Here is a 25,074-nt window from a genome sequence, read left to right as displayed (position 1 = left end):
GCCCTATACGCTAGAGACCGAGAGGTGATACAGTCACGGCCTGATGCATTGTCAGGGAGTGCGAGAGCACCACCATCAATAGAACATGCAACATCTGTCATCTTGGAGCAACACTTGAGTCTCGAGAGACACTGTCTGGCTGGTAGCCCCCCCCCCCCCACCCAGCCGACCCGCTGTGAACCTCGCGGGCTCACGCTGCTCCTCCCTGGGTCTCTTCCCACAGGAGCAGCTGTGAAGCGGCTGCGGCAATAGCAGACAGGAGAGACGAGAGGCCGACTACACGGTAAGGCATACGGACCTTGCAGAAAACCTTTTCCTTCTAAGCAGGGCTACACAATGACCCTATAGTGTGTGGGTGTTCCTGGCGAGTTGTGATGAGTAGAATTAGACTAGCCAATACTATTTTGAAGTTCATATATGAAAATACCAACTTGCCTATGTGCACGTCTCCGCCGCGGCGGCCCGGAGGCGGCCCGGCGGAGCGGTCAGAGCAGCACTGCGCGGGCCGGCGATCGACTCTCGACTATAGTACGGGCTCTATTGAATGGCCTCAAGGTGCTCTCTAGGGCTGCCCTATTCCGCTCGCCCGGCTACGTCGCCGGGCTTCGAAGGAAAAGGTTTCGCTCGGCACGGCGTCGGAGAGCAAACTTCGACGTTCGTCCTATAGTGGAAGCTGGACGCACGTAGGCAAGTGGCCCATGACCAGGCGGGCTGCTGCTCAGAATCTGGGCCGTCGGCGCTCGCTCTCGCGCTCTTCATAACGGCGTTGCCCCCTCCCTCCCGCGCCGACGTTGGGCAGCCCGACCACGACAACGTCAGCGCCGCTGGCCTGCAACTCGAGGCGCCTTTGAATGAGCACGAGCCGGTGCGCGGCGGCGGCGCGGGTGATGCAGCCCAAGGTGACGGCGACGGCAGAGGGGGCGGCGCCGGCGGCGGAGGAGGCGGCAGCGGCGGCGATGGCCGCGGGGTCGGCCCGCCCGCCTTTGCTGCTGGTGCTGTGGGCATCATCACAGCTCAGCGGCGGTGTGCGACCAGGGCCAGTGGTAGACTTTCGACGCGGTGAGGCTGCTCTCTGAGCAATGACACTAGCAAGAGCATCATGTGTGTCATCGGAGTCACTTGTATTACGATACCACCACGCCGCCACGCTCGCAAGGGCCGCCTAAGCGCCTAAGCACCCTAAGCACCCCCCCGCTTAGGCCGCTTAGGCGCTTAGGCGAGTGACGGCCGGCTGCCCGGGGCCTGGCGTGCCTCCGCCGTGGGCTGAGCGCCCGGGAGAGCCACTCTGCAAGTGGTGTGCGAGCGTGTAGCCTTTAGCGTGCAGTCGGCCGAGACTCGACACCGACCGACCGCCTGTGCCACCAACCAGGCAGGCAGGCAACAGACACAATTCTTTCTTCCTATCTAATACCTCTGTGCCGTGGCGTGTGCCTAGCGACGTCCGCGCCAGCGAGCCTCAGAAGGGCGCGGACTGGCGCAGATAGCACAATGACGTAAGAATTCCCTTCACACGCGGGAATCCTAGCGTTCGTCATTTGGGCGCGAAGGGAAAATGCCGCCGCGAAAGCGTGCCAAGAAGCGTGCCAAGAAGGCTGTCGAGCTGCTCACCGTCACGTTTCCGCGCTTCGGCACTCTCACGGGCACGGTGCTGGGCGAGGAGGACAACGATGGCGAACATCTCATCATCGTGAGGTGGTCTCAGCCACTAGATGGTGGCGACAAGCGCTGGGACTGGAAGGTGCCAGCAGGCGAGTCATACCAGGTGAAGCACCCGGCCGACTCTCCAGCGGCACTCTCCGAGATATTCGAGCCTCCGCACCCAAAGTCGAATGAATACAATCTTCTGACAGAGGAGCCGGCTGGCTGCCGATTCCTTGTTCCGACGATTGAGTTGGACGACGAGACGACCTACTACCTCGGCGAGCGGCTGGACGAGAATCGGTGGTGGGTGACGAAGAAACGGCTGACCGATCCCGCCATGATCGGCGATCATGGCTACGCCCCTTACATCCCGTCCTACCCTGCCGCACTGTACATGCTCGTGTGCTCACAGGTTCAGCAGGCGATGCACGGGGAGAGCTTTGGCGAGTGCACCATCGTCGGCCAGCTCGCATTCGAGATGAATGACCGGTTTGTCCGCCATGCCTCGGGCCGCCCGGTCAACCGGCAGCATGACATTGCTTGCAACGAGCTCAAGGCAATCGAGTTCGCCGTCGCCGAGGTGAAGCGGCAGCTGCAGACCAAAGGGTCGCCGTACGACGCGCTATGGGGAATGCTGCTGCTCTTCTCCGATGAGGGAGAGTGCGCGTTTGAGGGTGTGTGGGAGGACGACTTTTCCCATTTTGGAGAGCCGCACCCGCCGCTCGTCAAGGCTTGCTCCGGGATCGCCCTCGTCGCTGCGGCCGTTCTTTTCGATGCGAAGGTGATCGAAGAGGCGAGCTCGAGGCTGGCCAAATGCCCAGAGGCCGTGCTCAAGCTGTTGCCGCCTCTTGACCAAAAAGTTTGAGAGTGCCGGAGCAGGCGTTGGCACGTGGAAAGACAAGAAGGCCTGCACGGCGTGGCGTACGCTTCTGGCACAGGCGAAGGCGGAGGCTTGATCGCTTGAGAGGGTGCGTGTGTGTTGTGGTGTGGGGGCGCGGGTATGTGCGTGCGGCAGCCGGAGGTGCTAGAGAGGTGACCTTTTTCGAAGAGTATTTTGGCGACCGTTTTCTTTTTCCACATACCACAGACAACACACTGAAACCTATCAGTGGTCACATTTTGAGAAAATGAGAGGATTTTTGCAAAACGCACATGCCCTCAGACGTCAGAGACAGAGTGCCTCGAGGTCTCGAGCGGACGAGCGCATGCCCAAAGCCTTGAGGTCTTGGTTTCGTTTTAAACACACGTTTTTTGAAAGACGCACAACGATCGACGTCGCAAACCTAGGCACACAGCTCCGACACGCAGGGGCGCCCACCCTCTGTGATAGTAGCGCTGGCCAACCACGTAACGGAGCTGCGCTGTCCACCCGACCGCGCGCGCTACTTCTCAAACCAGAAGCGCGTCGCCACCTCGCCCTTCACCGGGAAGAGCGGCTCTCCCTCCCACTTGCTGCCCGCCTCGGCGGCGTTGATCCGCCACGTGTCGGCGATGAGCAAGCCAGCGACTGTGATCCATACAGCCGTCAGCCCCAGCAGGCTTCCCGCCTTTTCGGACACCGAGTAGAACTGCGTGGCCGCGAAACACGCCGAGGCCAGCACGCACGCCACGCCGGGCACCGCGGCGCCGAGCCGGCGCTCGACATTGTTGACCGTGTTCCACGTGTCGCCAACCGAGAGGTGCAGCATGATGCAGAGGAGCACCGGGTTGAGCAAGTGCATGCCGGTCGCCTCCCACACGAGGGTCGACGAGAGCGCGCGGAGAGGTCCGACGACCAGAACCCACCTACCGCCAAATGCTGTGATTGTGGAAGGGGTGGCAACGATTGTCTGTGCATCGTGCCGGCGGATTTCACATGATCGGAAAGGTCACACCCGGCGGCGTCCAGCTTGGCATGATCCGGTCGTTGAAGCCGCGGGTCGCCTCCCCATCCACTGCCTTTTTGAGGTCAGGCCGCGCGTTGTCGAGAGGCGAGAAGACGCGGCTCTTGAGAGACAAGCCCCAGAAGAGTCCGGCGACCGCCTGCCACGGAAGCGTCACGCCGAGAGCGTCGGTCGCGAGATCGACCGCGCCGAACGTGGCAGAGACGGCACCCATCTGCACGGCCACCGCGCCCGCATACTTGCCGATCGCCTCAACGTCTATCTCCTTTGAAGCAGCGGTGGACGAGGCGACGGCGGCGGCGGACCTGGCTGTGATGGCTGGGCGAGCGGCGGTGGTGCTGCCGTGGAAGGCGAGTGCGAGACTCAGGAGGTGGATCACCATGGTGCTGATCTCTTAGCAGCGCCGACGACGCGCGGCTGCGACTCTCCAGCGCCGCCGGCGCGAGTAACGCGCTGGTGCTGTCTGCTTGCCGCAGCCACTCCTCGCAGCTCGTGAAGAGAGCGACAAATGGCCCTCGGTCTTCACAGCGGAGTGGCTGGGACGATACCACAGGCGCCCCGGCCAAAGCGAAGAAGAAAAATAAACGAAAGTTCCCCGCGACGTTCACCGCGACGGCCGAGGCCGAGGAAGCCGGGGCGCCGCCTCAATGCTCGCCCTCACCCTGCCCGACTTCTCCTTCCCACATGGACGACAGACCGCGGGGCTTAGGAGCGAGGTATCACGCTGGCTGTCGCCGGCCGAGTCGCCGCGTATGCCGCGGCATTCCGAGTTTGACGGGAATCGTGAGCATGAGCGGTTCAGCCTCTACCTCCGGCCAGTGGACGCAGACGGGCAGCCGCTCCAGGCCAGCGGGCCGGACTCGACCGAAAAACTCCGCCGGTGGGGCGGAATGCACGCCACGCTCTGCTCCTTTGCGCCTCACCACGGGAGCGGAGCAGCGGTCACGCATCGCACCGCGCCGGACGCTGCGATAGAGCTCCTGAGCGCCGCAGCCGTATCCGGCATCTCGTCGGCCGGCGTGTCGAAGCTGGCCTCGTCCGCCTGGCGGCTCTCGCCCCACGCTACGCTGCCCGCGAGCGAGACGGGCTCGCTACTGCTGCTGCCGACGAGAGGCGGCAAGAGCGACGGCAGCCTCCCTCAATTGGGTCTCTCTTCTCGGCCCGCCGCCCCACCCTCACACACACGTCCCGCGTCTTCCAGGGGCCTCCGAGGCGCTGGCCGCGATCAGCGCCGCCGCCGCCGCCGCCAGACTCGTCAACGCGCGGCCCGCAGAGTCGCTGCACGTCAATATCGGGTGAGCGAGAGCTCGCCCTGGGATGCGGGACCGCCCTCTCCCCTGCGCATACCTTTCCAGAGGACGCCACCCAGGGGCCAGACCCCCGGCGCCTCCCCGCACCACACTCATCCCCAGAGGGCACCGCCTACATGGACACATGGAGGCCCCCCCACGGCAATCCCGTAGATAGTCTAGACATCGTACTGATAGTAAACGGACCTCGACGCCCTCCCGCAGGCGCGCCGCAAGCTGCCGCAGCCGCTGCGCCGCCGGCTGCGTCGGGTTGGCGGGCGGCGATTGCGCTGAGAGGGCGCGGGCGGTGCTGCGCGAGTGCGCGGGGTGGGAGCTGTGTGTCGCCTCTTGTGCAGCGGGGGAATCGCCGCTGCGTGTGACTGGAGTAGGGCGGCGGAGGCGCCTCGAGTGGCCCGCCGCCGCGGCTGCCAGTGGGGCGGCGGAGTGTGGTGAGGCTCTCTCCGCTCTCGCTGAGTCGGGGGTGCCGTAGCGTGCCACTCTTCGTACCGTCAGAAACATAAAGAAACAAATGGACCCCTCGCGACACCAGTCACCACAGGGAGATAGATACAGAGATGGGCGCACCCAGGAGCGGATCCCCCGCAGCTAGACGCCGCCGTCCGCCGGGGGGCCGGCGGGCTCGATGGCGTCGGCGACCGCCTTGTTGCCGTTGATGATCGCCTCTCGAGCCGCCGCTGGCAAGCCGGGAGTGCCCTCGGCGCGCTGCACGCCCCGGCGCAGCATGAGCGCCCCGACGCGGCGAGAGAGAGTCGTCACGCCCTGCACGCCGCGCCACACGTCGCCGCGTGCGCCTCCATCCGCGAGGAGGGAGCCGACCGCTTCGGCCACGGCGGTCGGCAGCGGCGGCTCGCTCGCGGCCGCGCCCAGCTCCTGGCGCACGCGCGGGCCGATAAGCTCGGCGATCTCTGACGCGGTGGCGAGGGCGCGCTCGTCCTCGTCGGTCGCCGCCAGGAGCGCCTCGAGGGCCGGCGGCGGCTTAAGGCCGAGGGGCGCGACCAGCGAGGCTGGCGTGTCCACCAAGGCGGTACGCAGCGCCTGCCACACGACGGCGCGCTGACAAGTCTCGTCCAGCTTGGGCTGATCTCGGCTGATCTCGGCTGATCTCGGCTGATCTCGCGCCTGCCGCACCGCGGCATCGCCAAGCCGTGCGCTCTCCTCCACAAGGATGTCCTAAGGGTAGGGACAAGGGTAATGGAAAATTGCATGTCTCCCCACACACGCACAGTGGCGGAGCGAAGGTGGGCTCTCTTCTGCGTCACCACACCCCCTGCGAGACTAGCAGTGGCCCCGGCGTTCACGCTGCAAGACCCGGAGCCCGGCCGGCGGGGCGAAGCACAACCTGCAGCGTCGACCCCTCCGGGTCGATCAGCAGCCTACATGCTAATACACCAACATTAGGGCGGGAGTACGGCCTTGTGCAGAGTATTCAGAGCGCCGTGAGAATACGAGCGACACAAATACGGTGATCACAGCGGAGTACGGTCGAATACAGCGGAGTCCGTGTCCTCTCGAGCACTGGTTGGAATGCATGGCTACGTATTCCGCTTCTAGGATCAGCAGCCCGGCCAGCTCACGCGTCGCCTCCGACTGGCCCGCGCCTCGGTCCACCGTCGCGGTGGCCGCGGTGGCCTCGCGGAACTGCTCACTCATCTCGACCAGCTTCGAGGGAGAGAGGCCTCCGCCTCCGCCGTCGCCTCCGCCGCCGCCGTTGCCGCGCGCGGACGACTGGGCCGTCGGCACAACCACGCCGACGGTGTCCGCTCCGAAGGGAAGCGCCGACGGCGCACGAACCGCCGGGCCGTCGAGGCCGAGCATCGCCCGCAGGGCCGCCTTGGAGCGCGGCGAGCGGTCGGTGAAGAGCCGGCGAGCGAGGTAGGGGTAGCACTCCTGCGAACGGGGGGAGATAGGGTCGGCGGGGGCGCAACGGCCGTGGTCCTCCTCGTGGTCGTCAGAGACAGAGAGGGAGGAGGCGAGAGAGATGTGCCGCGTGTCACTGTGCGTGACCAGCCCGTGCTCTGTTGGGCCGAGGGCTGGTTTGAACGCGTCGACTGAGACTTGTGGAGGAGAGCGCAACCACTCCTGCACGATTGCGTAGTCCTCGTCGACCGAGAGGCCGATCCCCTCGAGGGTGGAGAAGGCGCGTGCGACGTAGAGGACGTACGGCGGCAGCGCGAAGAGCTCGCGGTTGCGGCGCGACACCTCCTCCATCACGTTGGTCACGCCCTTGACGTCGACCCCCTCCGAGGCGAGCTGCGCCTACTCTCGGCTCATCTCGGCTCATCTGGGCAATCTCGGGCGATCTCGCGCGAGCTGCTCCGAGGCGAGCTGCGCCTCCATCGCCGCGAGCAGCTCCGCCTGCGCCTTCTTCTCGAGCTCGGGCCCGCTCAGCTCCGCGCCGTACCGCTGCTTGAGCTCTCCCTCCACGCGCTCGGCAATCTTCTTTGGCCCGCCGCCCGCGCTCAGCTGCCGAAAGGCAAAGGAGAGGCCGTCGGTGATGCCGGACGCCTTGAGCCGCTCGGCGGACACCCTGCTCGAGGAGTTGCACGACGAGTGTGTTGCACGACGAGTGTGTTGCCGGCCCGACTGTGTTGCACATCTCTCCCCGTGTGTGAAGCGCGTGTCGCAGCTTGCGACGCGTGCTTCGCGCTAGCCTTCCGTGGGACTCGGCGTTGCCTGTCCGACTAGTCGATCTCTGTCTGTCTGCCCGTTCTCCGACTGTCCGTGCGTGCGATCTGGGCCCGGGGTCGTGCTGTTTGTGTCAAGCGTGTGTCGTGCGGTATGCGACACGCAGAGGAGAGACATATGCGCCGCTAGGGAGTGTGGGTTCGGGGGGCTCTTCACACACACACACCCCGGGGGCTAGGGGGACCCCGGTCCATATGCTCTGTGGGCCCCCCATCTGTGGAAGCAAGCGCACCCCTCCGGCGAGAAGCCGAGGTTGATGAAGTCCTGAGGCACCTGCTTGGGCGTGGGGCGTGGGGTCCGATCTTTTACTGAAGGCTGCTCACCACTGCCACCCGTCCCGAGCCGCACCGCGTCGTAGTCCTCGACGTTCAGGTGCGCGATGAACTCAAGGAGCGCATACTGCAGGTTCGACGGCACCTCGAGCGTCATGCCCCAGTCGAGGATGCAGAGCTTGCCGTCCGTCGTGCGCAGCAGGTTGCCTGGGTGCGGGTCGCAGTGCAGCACGCCTAGCGAGATCGCCCGAGATGGGTCCGAGATCACCCGTTGCGGCGCTCGCCCGTGCCGAGCCATCTCGGGCGATCTCGGGCGATCTCGGGCGATCTCAGGCGATCTCGGGTGCGGCACGCCCGTGTCGAGCAGCATGGTCAGGTACGCGTTGAGCGCGACGCCGCACAGCCGCGGCACGTCGGGCGACGCGTCGGAGTCGAGGCGCGAGCCGTCGACCCACTCGGTCACCAACACCGTATCGCGCACCAGCCGCTCCACAACCACCGGCGCGCAGACCGCGTCGAGGCCGCGCGCCTTCATCGACGCAGCAAACCCCGCCGTGTTCCTCGCCTAAGGTAAGGGACGCCTCTCCACAGACGCAAGGGCGGTGACGCAAGGGCCAAGCAACCCTCGCGACTCCACGTCTAGAAGGACAGGCCGCACGGCGTTGAAAGTGCAAGACCCAGTGCGCGTGTGGTCACTGTGTGTGTGTGTGTGTGTGTGTGTGTGTGTGTGTGTGTGTGTGTGTGTGTGTGTGTGTGTGTGTGTGTGTGTGTGTGTGTGGGTGGGTGGGTGCGTGCGTGTGTGCGTGTGTGTGTGTGTGTGTGTGTGTGTGTGTGTGTGTGTGTGTGTGTGTGTGTGTGTGTGTGTGTGCGTGTGTGTGTGCGTTCGTGTCCTCGCCTCAAGCCGGTAGTCCGTCTCAGCGACAAAGCCGCGGCCCCACTCATCGACGAGCTGCAGCGCGACCGCGATGTCCTCCGGCTGCGTCTGGACGCCGTTGACCTGTTGAGCAGCGAGGAGGAGAAGAACCGATTCCACCACTGCTTACTAAAGTTGTCTTTTACTGCCTGCTACTGCTGTAAACTACCACGGTCACTACTGCTGACCGCGTTCTGGAACATCGTCTGCAGCGGCGTGAGCAGCCGCAGCACGTGCAGGTCGAGGGCGATCTCTGCGAGGATGCCAGGCCGCTGCACCTTGACCGCCACCTGCGTCTCGCCCTCCCGCAGCGTCGCCTTGTACACCTGCCCGACGCTCGCCGAGAGGTAGCCGAGAGGTAGCCGAGAGGTAGCCGAGAGGTAGCCGAGAGGTAGCCGAGACACCTGCCCGATGCTCGCCGAGGCGACCGGCGCCGCCGTGATCTCGCCGAAGATTTGCGTGAGGTCTCGCACGCCCAGCTGCCGCCGCAGCACTGCAAACGCCTCGGAGGAGGGGAAGGGCGGCACCGCGTCCTGCAGCTGGCGCAGCTCGAGTGCGTACGCCTCGGGGATGAGGTCGGTGCGGATCGAGAGCGCCTGCGCGGCAGCGGCGAAGTACGGGTGCGGGGGCGGCGGCAATGAGGGCGGCGGCGGCGGCGGCGGCGGCAATGAGGGCGGGCGCTGCGGCGGCGGGAGCATCAGGCGCCTGCCCGAGCTTGATGAAGGTCGGACCGAGCTGCTCGCACAGGTTTAGCGCTTCCTTTGCGCGGTTCGGCTCGGACGCCTTGAGCGCCTTGTACTCCTCGTCGCGCAGCAGTTTGCCCAGCACGAGCCAGTCCCACAGCACACCAGCCGTGAAGCCGCCCGTCAGGTAGCTGAGAGAGCAGAGGCGCTTGGCCACTAGCAGCGGCCGCGCGCGGAAAAACGCGTCCGCCGCGGCCGGGTCGTACGAGTCCGTCCCCGGCGCGTACGGCGCCTCGCCATCCAGCTCTGCGCGGGAGATTGCGCCGCCGACAGCGGCAGCGCCAATCACACCGAGCTGGAGCAGGGCGGCCGTGGGCGTGAGCGCCGTGCCGAAGAGCGGCGCGTTGCTCCAGAGCTCCGGCGGCACGAGAGAGCCAGCGTGCTCGGCGGCGACCGCAAGCTCGGCGGCGAGCGACGGCAGCGAAAGGCCGTCTGGGAGCGACAGGCCGTCTGGGAGCGACAGAATGTCTGGCATCAGCGACAGCGACGTCAGGCCTTCAGAGACCGCAGCCATCCCACTTGCCACTTGGTCGAGCACCGAAGCTGCTTGAGGTGCAGCAAGAGACATGATTGGTGGGCTGTGGCGGATCGCCACGCCGCCAGAGCACGAGAGAAGGTAGACGGTCACCATACGACCACCGCACCCGATGGGCATCCGGTGTGCGTGCGTGAAATTTCTACGGGCCACCCTTCTTTTTTTAGGGAAGGTACTACGAGCTTTCTGGGAGAAGAGGGAGAGGGGGGTGTTCTCTAGGCCCTAAGGGCCCTCTCAGTGTATGCTCTTACGTACATTCCCTGGAGGAGGACTGCTGACAGGGTTTGCGACCAGCCGTCTCAGTTCACGCCGGAATCGAGAGAGATTTTTAGAAGCCAACAAGAAATGTGTAACAGAGTGATTTGCGCTCGGCAGCTTGTCGACTACCAGCCGGAGCCGGAGTCGGAACCGTAGCCGAGATGGTCTTCGAGGGTGTCGAATATGTCATTCGCCTCGCTAGTTCTTCTCTTCCGGAATCGTGAACCGTGAACCGTGAACCAACTAGCCCCCGCCCCGAGTCCGTGAACCCCGAACCGTGAACCGACTAGCCCCCACCCCAAGTCCGTGAACCGTGATCCGTGAACCGACTCCTCCCGCAACACCCGCCGCGAACCGTGAACCGTGAACGAACGAGGCGGGGCAGCGTCGGGCCGAACCGTGAACCGTGAACCGACTAGCCCCCGCCCCGAGTCCGTGAACCGCGAACCGTGAGCTAACCAGATCATTACCGAAAAGATTCTTTACTGTTTTGTATTTGAAGAAAAAATTCACGCCGAAAAATTCTTTTGGCATCGTGATACAGCAATTGAGAGGCACGAGACGCCCTTCGCGCTCGCTTATCTGCCCAACCCTATCTGCCCAACCCAACCCTCTGTCTGCTGAGACTGTGAGACACGGGGCGACTACAGTCTCAGTGTAAAGCGGAGAGGAGTATATCTGTCCGACGATGAAGGCCGTGTGCCAGGCAGGATACGGCGGGGCCGAGCAGCTCTCGGTGCAGGAGGTGCCGCTCCCAAAGCTCGAGGCGAGTAGCGTCCTCGTGCGCATCGTTGCCGTCTCTGTCAACGCCGGAGACCACCACATGCTCACAGGCCGCCCGTTCCTCATCCGTGTAGCTGTTGGGCGGCAGGCGATCCCTGGCATGGATTTTTCTGGCGTTGTCCATGCAGTCGGCTCCGGCGTGGAGTGCAACTTCTCCGAGGGCGACGAGGTGTTTGGCACCGCCGACACCAAGTGCGGCGCCTTTGCGGAGTACATCTCTGTCCCGGCGACGAATCTGGTTCGTAAGCCAGAGAAGGTGACCTGGGAGGAGGCTGCGGCTCTCCCGACGGCAGGTATGACGGCGCTGCAGTCCCTCCGCACGGGAAGGCCAGTGGAGACGGGCGGGCGCGTCCTGATCAACGGCGCGTCCAGCGGGGTTGGCACCTTTGCCGTGCAGCTGGCCAAGTTGATGGGGGCGAACGTGACCGGTGTGTGCTCGACGGCGAATGTTGCGATGGTGCGCTCCCTCGGCGCCGACGCGGTCGTGGACTACAAGAAGGAGAGCGTCGAGCAGGCTGCGGCGGCGGCTGGCGAGCGCTACGACAAGATCATCGACGCCGTCGGCCGGCTGGGCTGGCACCGGCTCCTCAAGCCCAAGGGGTCGCACGTGGCTGTCGCGCTGCCCAATCCGGAGTCGGAGTGCGTGCCGTGCAGCCTGTGCGCGATCGCGTGCTCGCCGTGGTGCTGCTGCTGCCTCAGCTCGTCCAAGTCGCACATGTTCATGCAGGAGGTGCGCGCGGCCGACATGGACGAGCTAGCCAAGATGGTGGCGGACGGCCAGCTCCGCCCCGTTCTCGGCCTGCGGCTAGTCGGGATCAGCGAGGTGCCCGACGCGCTGGCGGGCCACAGCGAAACGCTCGGGCAGGGCCACCGCACGGGAAAGACCGTGGTCTCTCTCAGAGGCGTCCACTCGGAGAGCATGGAGAGGGAGTAGGGGTCCTATGCAGGAGGTAGCCGCCGCCTCGCAGTTTCGGCATGAAGAACTCCCCGCGGCGTGGGTGGGGTCGCCCCCTTATGAGAGAGTACAGAGAGAGATTTTTAGCAATACCTTTACAAGTACCGATCAGCTTGCTAGCTTGTCTACGAATTATTTAGCCTCTTTTGGTACTGTGACGGGCCTGTGTGAACTTGTGCTGCGTGTGGTTGCCTAGGTAAAATTCTTTTTAAAAAACCTTCGCGAAAAGTCACCCCTTCGCACGCCGGCCCATTTCACGGTTGCAATGCCCTTGTTGGTGCTGCTCGCACTACCCGCACAGGCAGCGCTAATGCTCGCCACGCCACAGCCGCTAATGCCCGGAGCGACGATGTCGCATGCGCTCCCCACGCAGCGCAGCAGAGCGGCTGCTTTGATCTTTGGCGTAGTTATGTGTGCTGACCGGGACAACTTCAGATTCGGCACAGGCAGGCCAGGGAATCCCTTCTGGAATCGGAGGCTGTACGGAGGCACACGCTGCGTGGCGCTCGCGACGACGGCCTCCTCAGAATTGTCGGCGTCCCCAACCCGAACCCGAAGCCAAGCCGCGAGCGTCAAGAGGAGCTTCGGAGGGCCAGCGGAGTTCAAGTCGTCGTTCGACTTCAGGCCCCGCTTCCTTCTACACACGAACATGAGCTCTCGGCCGCCAATTCTCTGCTCTTATAACTCCGAATGTTGCGCATGCAGGTACGGCTCGGGCTGTCCCGGTAGTCCCTTCTCCAACCCGAGGGCCTTTGGCGGCCCGGACGGCGTCACGTTCCTGGCCGCCGCGGCCGCTGCGCCGCCCGAGCAGCCCGCACAGCCGCGCGTTGAAGAGGAGGAGGAGGCAGTGAAGGAAGAAGAGGCCGTGTGGGTGGGGGCGAGCTGACTGGCAGGCTGACTGTCCGCTGAGTTCCCTCCTGTGCTGTGATCGAGATGTTTAGCATGTTGCCGTGGAGTCTGTTGTGTGTACTAATCACGCACACGCTGTATTACCGACGATCATGATGTGGTGTGTACGTATGAGTATTGGATGTAGGCGTCTAGCATGGTGTACCTGTGTCGTAAAAGAAAATATATCGGGGCAAAGAAAGGGAAAAAAGCGTGAAAAGTCACTGTCATCACTGTGCGATTTCGGGGCCGGGGTTGTGCGTTTACGTGAAAAGAAACGCGACGCGGATTCTCTTGTTGCCTTGGCAACCATGCCCGACGCCAACGACGGAGACGTCCCAGCGGCGCTGCGCGCGGCTTCCAGCGTGCCCTGGAAGCAGGCTCGCTTCTACCATGGCGTCGAACGCGTGCGTGACATGTGCGGCGTGCCAAAGGGAGACCGCGGCGACGACGCCGTCATCGGCATGATGCTCGATCGGTTCGGCTGGGACTACGAGCGGACGGCCGAGATGTACCAGGTGTCGGTGCGACGGCGGAAGGAGCTCGGCATGGCGGCGATCAAGGACGACATCGTTTCACAGCAGCTTTCCTTTGAGGATTTTCCGCACCACCGTGACGTCATGCCCGTAATACCCGTCTTTGCGTCGACATCGCTCGAGCCGCCGACGGCCGCGGCGGCCGCAGCGGCCGAGCCCGGCTCGCTGCCCGTGATCGGCTGCTATGAGCTCCGCTACGGCCAGGGCGACCCGGATCGGAGGGAGTCGTCGCTCGTCACGCCGTCCGACTTCACGCGGTACATGCTGTACGTGACGCAGTGGCGCTGGCTGCAGTGCGAGCGGTACGCGCAGCGTCACGGCGAGATTGGCCTCTGGTCGATGGTGCACGACCTCTCCTGCCCGTCCGGCTTCTTCTCGCTCTGGTCCCGGGCGCGATCCGTCTTCAACAAGTGCGCGTGGGGCCTCCGCCTCCTCGCGTCGCCGCCTCCTCGCCTCGCCGCCTCCTCGCCTCGCCGCCTCCTCGCCACACGCACCCCGCCCGCGTCTTTGCCGGTCCCGCGCCCCACCCGCGCGCGCGCGCCCTTTGGCCGCAGGTACCTCTCCCCGGTGGAGGAGGCGTGCGGCGGCCTTTTCCCTCCGATGGTTCAAAAGATCCTCATCGTCAACGTACCGAGCCTGTTTAGCCCTGTGTGGTCCGTCCTTCCCCGCCGCCGCCACCCTGCGCCCACACGACGACTGACGAGCACCCGCCCCGTCCTTTGGGCCAGGTCTGTCATCGCGGCCTTCCTGCCTGCGCAGCACAAGGAGCGGATCGTGATGCTGACCGCCTCCAAGACGACCGCCGCAGAGATGAGCAAGTACATGCCCGCCGAGCACCTCCCGCCGCACGTGCGAGGCCGGTGAGAGGACAGTGCGCGCCAAGCCCCCACCAACAGCCGTCTCGCCACCTTCCGCTTCCGCCGCGGCCGAGTTGCTAGCCGACTTGTCGCCGTCCGCTACGCGCGCCATGTCGCCACGCCGCCCTCCCGCGAGCCCCTGCTTGGACCAGGCCGGCTCCCCGTGCGCCTATCGACACACACCCCGCACTACTAGTCGAAGATAGAACCCGTTGTGGCGTTGGCGGCAAGCTCGAACCATCGGAGGGTCGGAGCGTCGTTGTGTCCATCTCGTTTCCTATTCGACTCTTGCTCATATTCTATATCATATTGCAATATGCGTTAAGTGTTTCCGCGGCGGTTCTCACGAGTAACGATTCGTTTCTCCGATTCGTTTCCGATTCCTTTCCAGGGTTCCCCCCTCCCTCGTGACGAAATCTTTACATACATATGTGTGCTCTGTGCGTTTTTGGCTCGACAACGACATCGAAAAGAGTTCAGGCTCGCGGCTGCATACGCGCCTGTGATACGCGCTCGCGCGCACCAGCCACCAGGCCACCACAACTTGACCACATACGTGAAGACTGAAGCCTGGGCGGGTGCCGAAATGTCATCTGTGGTCAGGGACAGAGCAAGCAGTGCTATTGGTCGTCTAGCGCCACCGTCACCACGACGAGACTCCACGGTGGCATCGCGATGCTCAGCCCCGTCGGCCCGAGCGCCGGCGGCGGGTCGAGCGCGGCGGGTGCGACCGCATCCGGCATCGAGAGGTTGTTTTGCGCGTCGGCGGACGCCGCAGTGAGCACGGTCGCGTTTAGGACACGCGCGAACGCTCGCTCGCCGCTCCACGCCACGTCCACCGGCCGCGCGTTCGGCGCATAGTTGACGAGCTTCAGGTTGACGAGGCGCGCACGGGCGTCCATCGACGCCGTCGCGATCCACCGGGAGGCGGGGGGTGCCGTCGTCAGCCGCGGCTGCGGCGGCTTCGATGACGAGAGCCCTCGCCGCCGTGAGAAAGCCTTCACCCCTTGCGCGTACGGCGGGGTGAGAGTCGCGGGCAGCGTGTGCGCGCCGAGCGCGCTCGAGAAGAGGGTCTGCACGTGGTAGGAGGGCAGCACGAAGAGGCGGCTGCTGTTGAGGTTGACGAGGTTGTACGCCCACTGCGTGCCTATCCACACGAGCGGCTGCACCGTGACTCTGCTGAGCCTCGACTGACGCGTCACGTGAGGCCGCGAATCGCACATTCAGCATCTAGGGGGACAGCGTGCCGCGTACGTTGTTGCACAGCGGCGCGAAGGACGAAGCGACGACAACGTCCGCGTTGCGCTCGAAGCCGATCATGAAGATGGCCTCCGCGAGCGCCGCGCGCAAGGACCGCTTCGCACCGCCTGAGGAACGAACGAACGGGCTCCACTCGGCAAGAGCCTACCGCCGGTCCGAGCGACGAAGCGCCCGTCGCGCCGTTCGCCGCAAACTCTCCCACATAAACCTTGGGCAGCGAGCGGTTGTATCGGTCGTACTCGCCTCCCATGGCCGCCATCACGTCTGGAGGTCTGTAGTAGTGGTCGTCCCAGAGATCGCACCGCTGGCCGGTCAGGCACGGCGAGCCCTCGATGGGAGGTCCCCACCGCCCGCTCGCAACGATGTGGAGGGAAGGGTACGCGGCCCAGAGCCTCCGCGTGATGAGCTCGTAGTGGGCTGGGTAGCCCTCGCCCGACATGTCCCGCTCCTCGTTGCCAACCTCAACGCGCGAGAGGCCAAACGGCGCGGCGTGCCCCATCCGCTCGCGCACCGCCGCCCACGGCGACGAGGCTGGCGCGGCGTTTGCGAAGTCGAGCATGTCGACCGCGTCCTGCGCAAAGGTCTCCGACTGCGCCACGGGCACGTACCTGCGCCCCATCGAGTAGCCGGTGTAGATGCTCATCTGGCACGTCGAGTGCAGCAGCTCGCACAGCGTGAGCAGCTCGAATAAGCCGAGCCCGTCCGTCACCCAGTACCTGTGCGCATGTCCCTCGGACAGGTCAGCTCGAGAGGCGAGGGGCGGTGGAGGGAGCGGCGGCGGCGAAGGCTGGGGGTAGCGGTCGCCCCCACGCAGAGTTGTAGTGGCCTGCCCTCGCGGCGGGCGGCCCGAGCGTGGCCTTCCAGTCCCAACGAGTGCGCAGCCCCGTGCCTGTGCGGCAACATTCCGAGAAGGCTCAGCGGCGGGGGACAGCTGCGCGATTGCGATCAGCGATGCCTTCAAGGTAGTTTCCGCCCGGTGCACGCACGAAGCCCGGCCGCGTTGCCTGCAGCCGCTCGAAGGCGTCGCGCCTATCTCGGGCAGATCTCGGCTCATCTCTCGGCATGTCTCCCGGAGCACGTGCTCAGAGGAGCGGCGCGCCGGAAGAGACCGCCGACGGCGTCCGCAGGGATCAGAGAGACGGCATCGAGCCAGAAAGAGGCCGCCTAAGAGGCGCTGGCGCGCAGTGTCGCAAAAGAGGCGCGCTCCCACGTTGTGAGTAGCCAGTCAGAGGCCGCGCCCCGCCGACGTCGATGAGCAGCTCGAAGCGCGCGTTTGCGGACGCCCCACCGCCCCTCGCCCCGCTTGCCCTCGCGCCACCAATGCCACTCCTCCGAGCAGCGGAGGCCCTCCTGGCAGACCCAGCTTGGTGAGGCGAGGCCCGCAGCGTCGCCGTGTACCTCGCCCAGCCGGGCCGCGCCGCCAGCGAGGACGGGTCTGACAGCGCCGGCCGCACCTCCGCCTCCGCGAGGACTGTGCCGCCCGACACGCTGCGCAGCACGGCGCGCAGCCGCACCGCCACGCCCGCCGCGCCAGTTCTGGCGTACAGGGAGAGGTTGAAGGCGCTTCCAGGCTGCACGGCAATGCCCCAGTACCCCGGGTTGGCGACGCCAACGCCCGGACCGCCAGCCACCCTCAAAGAGTGCGGGTTGGCCGGAAAGGGCGCGGTCGCATTGTCAACCCACAGCCGGGCACCAAAGAGCGCGCTCCACGGCCTGTAGTCGGTGATCATGGGTGCTGGCTCATGAGGGTCTAGTGTGGCTGACCGGTGCTGTCCGAGCTCTTGCGTTGAAAATGGCTCCTCGGCGTGATCACTGCCGAGGTATGGCTGCGGCCAGGTGGTACCGTCTTCGACGCCTGCCACACGTCCTCGGCCGAGCGTTTCAAGGTCCCTGTTGGGCAGAAGCTCCGCGTAGACGCCGCCCTCGCCGCCGAAATTGATCTCTGTCTCGAAAAAGAGAGAGTGCAGCAGCGGCGAGAGGTCGTGGATGATCTCGGAGCCGATGCTCAGCTTTGACGGCAGAGACGGGAGCGGAGGTGATGGAGCAATCATGGAGTTTGTCGTCCTCCACTTACAGGTGCACTGTACAGGATTGGTGGCAGCAAGGCTCAGCGATGAAGCCAGCGCTGCTGAAGCTGTGTTGAATCATGACCAGCGCGAGGTTTTGAATTCTTTTTGCTCTCTGAATTCTTTTGCCAGTGCGCGCCAGTCCCGTGCCCAGTGTTGTGCGAGGGAGTTTTGTTGTAAAATTCTTTTGGATCTTGGTCAGTCGTGTGTCAAACCCGCCTCCGACCCTTGCCGTACCAATCGCCGGTGAACGGATCGTGCGGCACGTCACCTCTCAGCACCGTGCCGCCGCGCGCCTGCACGACCTGCGCGATGGACCGACCAAACGAGCCGCCGCTGACGACGAAGCAGCGCGCCTGTTGGGAGCAGGTCCGAATTTCGACCCTGGTCCTCTGTCTTGCACAATGGCCACGTCTCGCCTGTGCAAGCGGGGTATGGAGAAGGTGCAGAGAATATCTCGCGTCATCTCACCTGAGCCATGTAGAGGTAGTCGCAGTCGACGCCGCGGTACCCGGGCAGCCGTGAGCTGCGGTGGTGCTCGACAGGCAGCCCCCTCGACGACAGCCAGCGGAGGAGCAGCGTGGTGTACTCGGCCGCAAGGCGCCGCGCCTATATACTCACAGCGCGAGCCTCCCTGAACGAGCGTCGCCGCCGCCGCGTCCTCGAAAGATCTTTGCGCCGGGTCCAGACCCGAGCTGTTACGGGTGAGGAGGGCGTCGGCGTTGCCGGCGAGGACGGCGTGAGTCGTTCCGTTTGGCAGACGGCGCAGCGCGCGATCAAAAAACGCCCGTGTTTGGATGTAGCGCTCGTGAAAGGCCTCGCGGAACGCGTCGCCCTGCTTGTTCTTCCCCTCCCACAGCTGGCTCGCCGTCCGGTGGGGTGGGAGGTCGGTGAAGACCTCGCCCAACCTGAGGTGAAAGACGCACGCGGACGCGCCGGGCCTCTCCCCTCCGCAGCTGGTGATGTCCGGCTCGCAATCGCTCTCGGCTGTAGCCTCTCGGCAGGCAGTCGCGTTTTGCTCGATCGCCAGCTTGTGCTCAACGGCCCGCACCAATGCAGAGACGTCGCGAGTCCGCCGCGCATACCTTGGAGGGGAGGAGGTGGCGTGTCGAGGGATCACCTCACGAGCAAGGGCTGAGCGCGCTGCAACTCGCGGCCCACCGTGCGTAGCGGTCGCCAATAGAATGCGGCCAAGAGCGGTGCGCATTGACTGGGTCGAGGCCGGCGCAAAAGAAATGTTCCAGCCCCAACGAGTGATTCGGCCCGCCGTTGCAGAGGATGAGGTCCCCGAGTCGGTACACGCCCTGAAAGCTCTTGTTGACGAACCACCGGGACATAAAGGGTGGCATGCGCACGCAAGTTGCAGTGTGATGCTTTCGATCCTCCTGGCCAAACCTCGCCTAGCGGACAGTGCGGCGTCAGGCGGAGCGCGGATGGGGGACTGCAGGAGGGCGACATGGGAGGTTCACCGCGTCCTTGTGGAAGCACATGCGCATGCGGTTGTACGTGAATGCCTTGCACCCTCTCCGTTGGCGGCAGCTCCGCCGGCACTCCTCTCGGTCCATGCTGACCGCGGGGCAGGGCTGAAGGCATGCTCCGTCCGCCCGACAGTCCCGGCGGCAAGTGAAGCCGAGCGGGTCTGCCTCGTGGAGCAGCATCGCAGAGTGATGAGCTGTGAGGGACGCAGGCCGGTTTGTAGAGATATCTCGCGCTTGCGTTTGGTATTGCTAAAAATCTCTCTCTCTCTCTCGCTTGCGTCGGCTTGCGTCGGCGGAGCGCGGGCGTTTGTTACTCGATGTTACGGAGCGGCCGTTTCCCGCTGCCAGATATTCCCCCCCAGCCCCCCCCCCAAGCCCCCCCCCCCCCCCAGCCCTGTCGAGAGTGGCTAAAAGGAAGAAAGGCGAGTCTGGAGGTAAAAGAAAAAAGTGGCATGTGCGTGTGTGCGACTGCAACGAAGGACCGCTCGCAGAGGACCATTGGGTTTGTACTATTAACAACGAAGGCGCTCTCAAAAGAAAAACGAGATGCGTCTCCGCGCGTGACTGCCCAACCAGCACTCCTCTATCGCTCCAGGTCTGCCGTCGCTACCTCACCTGCTATCCCACAGAGAGTCAGGGAGAGCACCGCGTGATGTACACGGTAAAAGGTGTGACGCCGTGGGCCGGTGCACCCTGCGGGGCACGCAGGGGTCTCCACGCCGCCCGCCTCGCATCACGGCCCCTCGCAGCCCGCCCCCGACCGCGATCCGAAAAGCCACGATTCTTGTCAGCCGCCTCGAGCCACTGGCGACAGCTGATGTAAAGGCGTGGCGACATCCCATGCCTCCCAGTTTTGCCGCCGCGCCGCCAGACGCCCGGCGCTCGCGGAAAGGCGGCGAGGCAGATTCCCCTGCGCCGTATCGTTCCGGCCCGCCCCTGATCCGTCGGGCGGCGCTGTTTTTGTCGGTGCGACATTGGCCGCCCGCGGCGAAAGGCGGCGGCCCGGGCTCCCCTCCCCTTCCCGAGGCCGCACGAATGCGCCCGCGCGAGAGCCCCGCGTGGGCAGAGGGGGCGGTGCGGGAGGCCGCGGGGTGTGCGTGGCTGGGCCGGCCGCGCGCGCGTGAGCGCCCCCACTCTTTAGTAAGCTGACGGTGCAGAGAGGCGGGGCGGCGAGTGGGTGGCGGCCGCTCTCTCCCCCTTGGCCACTGTGGCCCTCCCTGCCACTGCAGGCGGCGGGCGGCGGCGGGGCGGCGGCTTCTGGGAGCAGCGGGCAGGGCTTGGCCGCCTTCCTCGCGATGCTGCTGCGGCTCCTCCTCGCTGGCGGGGGCGCAGGCGGCGGCGCGCCCTCCGCTCGATTCGGCGCTCCCTCCTCCGCCCCATGCGGCGTTCAGCTTGCAGGGCGGGGCGGGCTGCGCGCCGCGATGTGCGAGCCTCAACACGACCTCTCTGAGGGAGACCTCTCTGAGGGAGGGGAGGTGGGGGCGTCGGTGTGCGATCAGGAGGTGCTGTCGGTGTCGGAGCGGGAGCTGCTCTCGATGTCGGACGACGAGCTCCTCGCCCTCGCCGACCGCGGGGAGGAGGCGCACCTGACCCTCACCCTCACCCTCACCCTCACCCTCACCGCCCTCACCTCGCCCTCACCCTCACCCTCACCCTCACCGCCCTCACCTCGCCCTCACCCTCACCCTCACCCTCACCGCCTGAACCCTTCCCCAACCCTAGGCCCTCGCCGACGGCGGGGAGGCGCAGCTAGTGCAGGCAGCGCCGCCAGTGTACGACGGGCCGACTCCGGCCAAGGGGCTGCAAGGGCTCGTCTGCTCGGTCGAGCCTGCCCGAGGCGGGGTCGGGGGCTCGAGGGCAGGTCCAAGACACGTCCTGGACACGCCGCCGTAGGTGGAGCTGCCCGAGGTTGGGCTGGTGCTCGAGGTCGCTGACTCGCTCGCGGGCGGCGGAGGCGCCGGGCGCGGCCTCTTCGTGCGGCTGGCGGAGGGCGTCGACTCGGTGACGCTGCCCGCAGGCGTGGCATTCTGCGGCTACGCGGCGGGCGGGATGGAGATGGCGGCAGACTCGGAGGGCGGCAAGACGGTCGGCTTTGCGCTGCGCTCGGCCGACACCAGCGTCTTCTTCGAGCAGCAGCTGTGGAGCGTCGCCGACCTCCTCGCGCCAGGCAGCGGCGTTCGCCACATCGCGGGCCACGAGGTGGAGCGCGACGCGGGCGGGCGCGTGCAGGCGATCTCGCCGGACCCGGACTGGGGGGGCGCGCGCTATTTTGTGCCGAGCCGCGAGCAGGGCGACCTCTCCATCATGAACATCGGGCAGATGTCCAACGACCTGGCCATGTCTTTGGCGGGCGGCGCCGGCGGCGGCGATTCGCAGTACAGCGCCGAGTCGCGGTCGCGCAACGTGCTCGTGCTCGTGCAGCGCCTCGAACGAGACCCCGACCGACCGAGTGTGGCGCGGCCGAGCCGGCCAGTCAGCACGCTGGCGGCCGACGTCACCTTCAGAAACAGCGCGCCGATGGAGCTCGGGTGTGAGTACGGGGAGCGCTACTGGTCGCGGAGAGCAGAGGCGGGAGAGGATGGGTTCAGCTGAGGTCTACAGGTCTTTAGCGTGGCGTGGCTATTTTCTTTACGTCGAACAGAGTAACAACAACGACCTCAAAACAACGAATGACCTCGTATAATGAATCATACAGCGTCAGCGAATCCGCACCAGCTCGCTCCGGGCGAGTAGAGGCCCCGCCCACCCAGAGGGAGAAGGACTCGGGCTCTGCGTATGTGCCTTACTCGCCAGCAGAGCTCGCTCACCAGGACAGTCCAGGGACTCACCGGCTGGCGGCGCCCGCTGCCAGCCGCGAAATCTGAGGTCGCCCCGCCCGCCTGCGCCCCCGCGACGGCCCCGCAGCGGCCGGGCCGGCTGCCTTGGTGGGCGGGGCACCTCCCGCTGCCGCGTCGCGGCCGCGGACGCGCTCGGAAGCACGCCGCGGGCCTCTGCCGCGCGCCTCGAAAGCGTCGCCGCTCTCGACGCGCGGAAGAGCCGGTCCCATGCGTCGGTCCGAGCGTCACGCACCCCCGTGCTCGGTCGCAGGCACCTACTCGACGGTCGACGAGCTCGCCGGCATGTCGACCGCGCGATACGCCACTCCTGATCCCGATGACGACGGCTACGACGAGGACGTGCCCGCCGACCCCCCACCCCCTGCCGCCGACGACGATGCCGCGCCGGACGACGAGCCTGTGGTCGGCGACGCCGACGGCGGCGGCGGCGGCGGCAGCATGGGCAAGGCGCGGCGCTGGGCCAAGAACTTGCCCGACCCGTCGTGCTGCCCCGCGCTCCCGCTGCTTCTGCTCGCGCTCATCGGCACGGTCGCGTTTGCCTTCTCGCGTCCGCCCGCGGCGCTGCTGCAGTGTGGACCAGCCACTCCATTGACGCTGCTGCTGGCGCCTCGACCCGAGGCGCAGTCAAGGACAGGAGCAGCGGCGAGAGGCAGCGAAGAAGTGGCACGGACGCAGCGAGCGCGCAGAGGCAGAGCACGAGTAGTCGAGCAGGAGAGGCGGCCGCACGTGCGAGCACGAGCACTGGTGTGCGGGACCACGTTGGTCGCATGTCGAGCTCGGACCTGCGCTTCGGGCCTTCGGCTTGGACACAGTTTTGTAGAGAAACGCGAAAAACGGCCGGGTACCAAGCGTGTACCCCTTCAACCCCTGTCCCATTCGCCTCTCTTATATGCCAGGACAAGACGGGCGCGGAGCCCGCACTCGAAGGGGCTACTAGCCTCTCTCGACTGAGGCTTTTCTTTTGACTACGCCGCCCTCCCCCCCCCACCACACACACACGTACACGTAGAGCTAACAGCTAAGAGCCTGGCGTCGGTGCTAAGCTGTGGCTCACGCGACACTGCCCCCGGACGTGTGAGGCGCAAGCGGATGTTGAGGGCGATGTTTGCAACCTAACGGAGGCGAGTGTAGCGGTGCGCTGTGCCGGCGCCGGTGCTGATGTGACTACTCCAAGAGACCGTGTCGATTGAAGACTACTCATGACAGAGTGAGAGAGTGTATGTGCGGGTGGACGTGGGCGAGAGGCGTGATGTGGGATGGCGCACCGGTCGCGGTGGTGCGGATGAGTGAGCCGCCGCGCAGCCGTGAGGTGCTCGATGAGTGAGCCGCCGGGACAGAGCCGCACCTGCGCAGGCAGCAAAGGTGGGCGGCGTGAGCGCGCGCGGTGCCGCGCTCCACGGTGTGCGAGAGTGCCGGGCCGGGCGTGCCCCCATCAGCGATGGAAGCTCAAAGCCGGCACAGAAGCTCCGACACGGGCGTCTGCTGGTTGCGCGTGTCGACGAGCGGGCCCGAGCGAGGCCGCAGAGGAGGAAGAACGTCGGTCGTGCGAGCGCTGAGGACAAACGGACGGCTGAGTGAGGGACGGCAGTCATACCGGCAATAGTCGGTGTGCGGCGGCGGTCGCTCGGGGGCGGAGGCCGGCGGCAGGGAGAGAATCGGGCGAGAGCACGGAGCACGCCTGCCGTCGAGTGAGAGCAGACATCTACAGAGAGCACGTGCGGCCGCGCCGGGCCACCGAGAGGCGCACCTGGCGCAACTCGAGCGTAAGTGACCGTGGCGGCAGCCGCTCAGCGCTCGAGGCGACCATCCGGCCGCCGGGCGTGCCTCTGGCGCCGACTCGGCGCCGTCGGCGACCCCGCGCGGGCCAGAGTCATGTCGAGCCGGGGCTGAGCCGGCGGTGGCGGACGCTTGGATGCACGCTCCGGGGGGCTGCCGGGTCGGATCGGCCTTTCGGGCGCCGCCGCAGCGCCGCGGAGGCACTGTTCTGGTGAGAACACGCGCCACTGAGGCCGACTGAAGTTGCACGCCCAGGCCAGCCGGTATGCGGCCGCACCCGCTCGTTCTTCTGCTTTCGCTGCAAGGTGCAGCAGCCGCGCTGCATCAAGCACCGCGCGTGAGACCAAGGCGCTCCAGCCTGGCCACGGCCGTGCATGATCCACGGGACGACCACACACTGCACGATCCACGGGCTGAGCATATTGCCTCCCGCCGCAACCTTGTCCTCACGGCACTGGCGGCTGCCGGGCCCGTCACCGCCATCGGAGGATACGGGCTGCTTGGCAGCGGCGAGGCGCGCAACGCCGCCGTGCGCGCTGCCGAAAAGGAGTTTAGGCACTGCGCTGCCGCTGCAAAGGAGGAGGGTGGGAGGGCGCTGCGGGCCTTGCGCGAGGCGGACGCGGCGAGGAGACTCGCCGAGACGGCGCGGCTAACGGCGGAGGACGCGGCGACTCTGGCGGCGGAGGAGGGCTCCGAGCCGGCCAAGAGGCTCGCAGACGCGGCGAGGCTGGCGGCGGAGGAGTCGGCCAAGCTGGCGGCAGAGGCGGAGCGCCTCGCGGCCGGGGCAGCGGCGAGGCGTGAGTCGGCGGAACAGCGCCTCGCGGCCGCCAAAGAGGCCCTCCGAGAGCGCAAGGCCCGCGCCAGCACCGATCTCGCAGCCCTTCCGCGTGCACCGCGTGCAGAGGGCCACCCTGTGCAAGCGCTCGCCACCTCTGCTGCCCTTACCGCCGCCTTTGGCTGCGGGGCCGCTCTCACCGGCCTCGCACTCGCGGCCGGCCTGCAGCTGATTCGCGACCGTGGCAGTCGCGCTTCTGCGGACGTCGCGACGGCCGCGGCTCCAGCACCGCCGCCGACCCCACCGCCGATGCCACCAACACCGGCGCGAGCTGTAGCGCGACCACCGGCGCCACCGCCGGCGCCGAAAGCAGTGGCACCACCGCTGCCCTCACCGCCGCCGCCGCTGCCCTCACCGCCGCCGCCGCTGCCCTCGCCGCCGCCGCGCTCGCCGCCACCGCGAACACCGCTGTCCTCGCCACCACCGCCACCCGTGCCGCCAGAACCGCCGCTGCCCTCACCGCCGCCACCCTCGCCGCCACCGCCGCCGCCGCTGCCCTCGCCTCCACCACCGATGCCCTCACCGCCGCAACCCTCGCCGCCACCGCCGCCGCCGCTGCCCTC

At 66.2% G+C, this 25,074-nt stretch overlaps 8 protein-coding genes across 8 annotated transcripts; 5 read left to right on the top strand and 3 right to left on the bottom strand.

Annotated features, from left to right (window-relative positions):
• Positions 1 to 3,023: 3,023 nt before the first annotated feature.
• EMIHUDRAFT_63804 (hypothetical protein) lies at positions 3,024 to 3,738 on the bottom strand (the record flags this gene model as incomplete). The annotated part of the gene is made up of 2 exons (XM_005782485.1): positions 3,024 to 3,426; positions 3,497 to 3,738. 2 exons carry the CDS (start codon positions 3,736 to 3,738, stop codon positions 3,024 to 3,026), a joined length of 645 nt encoding a protein of 214 aa, XP_005782542.1.
• A 538-nt stretch (positions 3,739 to 4,276) lies between these two features.
• Positions 4,277 to 4,823, top strand: EMIHUDRAFT_203585 (hypothetical protein; the record flags this gene model as incomplete). The annotated part of the gene is made up of 2 exons (XM_005782484.1): positions 4,277 to 4,670; positions 4,726 to 4,823. The coding sequence occupies 2 exons, from the start codon at positions 4,277 to 4,279 to the stop codon at positions 4,821 to 4,823; spliced, it is 492 nt and encodes a 163-aa protein (XP_005782541.1).
• Positions 4,824 to 4,926: 103 nt separating this feature from the next.
• Positions 4,927 to 10,078, bottom strand: EMIHUDRAFT_449770 (hypothetical protein; the record flags this gene model as incomplete). Its single annotated transcript, XM_005782483.1, has 16 exons — positions 4,927 to 4,946; positions 5,017 to 5,074; positions 5,471 to 5,869; positions 5,954 to 6,004; positions 6,174 to 6,207; positions 6,351 to 6,472; positions 6,626 to 6,721; positions 6,839 to 7,090; positions 7,259 to 7,361; positions 7,752 to 7,783; positions 7,868 to 7,969; positions 8,144 to 8,356; positions 8,714 to 8,788; positions 8,893 to 9,021; positions 9,133 to 9,300; positions 9,533 to 10,078. 16 exons carry the CDS (start codon positions 10,076 to 10,078, stop codon positions 4,927 to 4,929), a joined length of 2,400 nt encoding a protein of 799 aa, XP_005782540.1.
• An 850-nt stretch (positions 10,079 to 10,928) lies between these two features.
• EMIHUDRAFT_415375 (zinc-binding oxidoreductase) lies at positions 10,929 to 12,097 on the top strand (the record flags this gene model as incomplete). Its single annotated transcript, XM_005782482.1, has 1 exon — positions 10,929 to 12,097. The coding sequence occupies one exon, from the start codon at positions 10,929 to 10,931 to the stop codon at positions 11,955 to 11,957; it is 1,029 nt and encodes a 342-aa protein (XP_005782539.1). The 3' UTR covers positions 11,958 to 12,097.
• Positions 12,098 to 14,002: 1,905 nt separating this feature from the next.
• EMIHUDRAFT_309748 (hypothetical protein) lies at positions 14,003 to 14,266 on the top strand (the record flags this gene model as incomplete). The annotated part of the gene is made up of 2 exons (XM_005782481.1): positions 14,003 to 14,055; positions 14,131 to 14,266. The coding sequence occupies 2 exons, from the start codon at positions 14,003 to 14,005 to the stop codon at positions 14,264 to 14,266; spliced, it is 189 nt and encodes a 62-aa protein (XP_005782538.1).
• A 613-nt stretch (positions 14,267 to 14,879) lies between these two features.
• On the bottom strand, positions 14,880 to 17,570 carry EMIHUDRAFT_203580 (hypothetical protein; the record flags this gene model as incomplete). Its single annotated transcript, XM_005782480.1, has 8 exons — positions 14,880 to 15,449; positions 15,514 to 15,588; positions 15,668 to 16,235; positions 16,330 to 16,376; positions 16,449 to 16,548; positions 16,598 to 16,683; positions 16,767 to 16,848; positions 16,918 to 17,570. The coding sequence occupies 8 exons, from the start codon at positions 17,568 to 17,570 to the stop codon at positions 14,880 to 14,882; spliced, it is 2,181 nt and encodes a 726-aa protein (XP_005782537.1).
• A 2,788-nt stretch (positions 17,571 to 20,358) lies between these two features.
• EMIHUDRAFT_203578 (hypothetical protein) lies at positions 20,359 to 21,655 on the top strand (the record flags this gene model as incomplete). Its single annotated transcript, XM_005782479.1, has 5 exons — positions 20,359 to 20,574; positions 20,786 to 20,884; positions 20,957 to 20,980; positions 21,053 to 21,402; positions 21,514 to 21,655. The coding sequence occupies 5 exons, from the start codon at positions 20,359 to 20,361 to the stop codon at positions 21,653 to 21,655; spliced, it is 831 nt and encodes a 276-aa protein (XP_005782536.1).
• Positions 21,656 to 23,941: 2,286 nt separating this feature from the next.
• Positions 23,942 to 24,683, top strand: EMIHUDRAFT_203575 (hypothetical protein; the record flags this gene model as incomplete). The annotated part of the gene is made up of 3 exons (XM_005782478.1): positions 23,942 to 23,981; positions 24,165 to 24,477; positions 24,581 to 24,683. 3 exons carry the CDS (start codon positions 23,942 to 23,944, stop codon positions 24,681 to 24,683), a joined length of 456 nt encoding a protein of 151 aa, XP_005782535.1.
• Between the last annotated feature and the right edge of the window lie 391 nt (positions 24,684 to 25,074).

The sequence above is a fragment of the Emiliania huxleyi genome (genome assembly GCF_000372725.1).
Source record: "Emiliania huxleyi CCMP1516 chromosome Unknown EMIHUscaffold_19, whole genome shotgun sequence".
Taxonomy (NCBI): Eukaryota; Haptophyta; order Isochrysidales; family Noelaerhabdaceae; genus Emiliania; species Emiliania huxleyi.
This window is presented reverse-complemented; position numbering and strand designations above follow the sequence as displayed.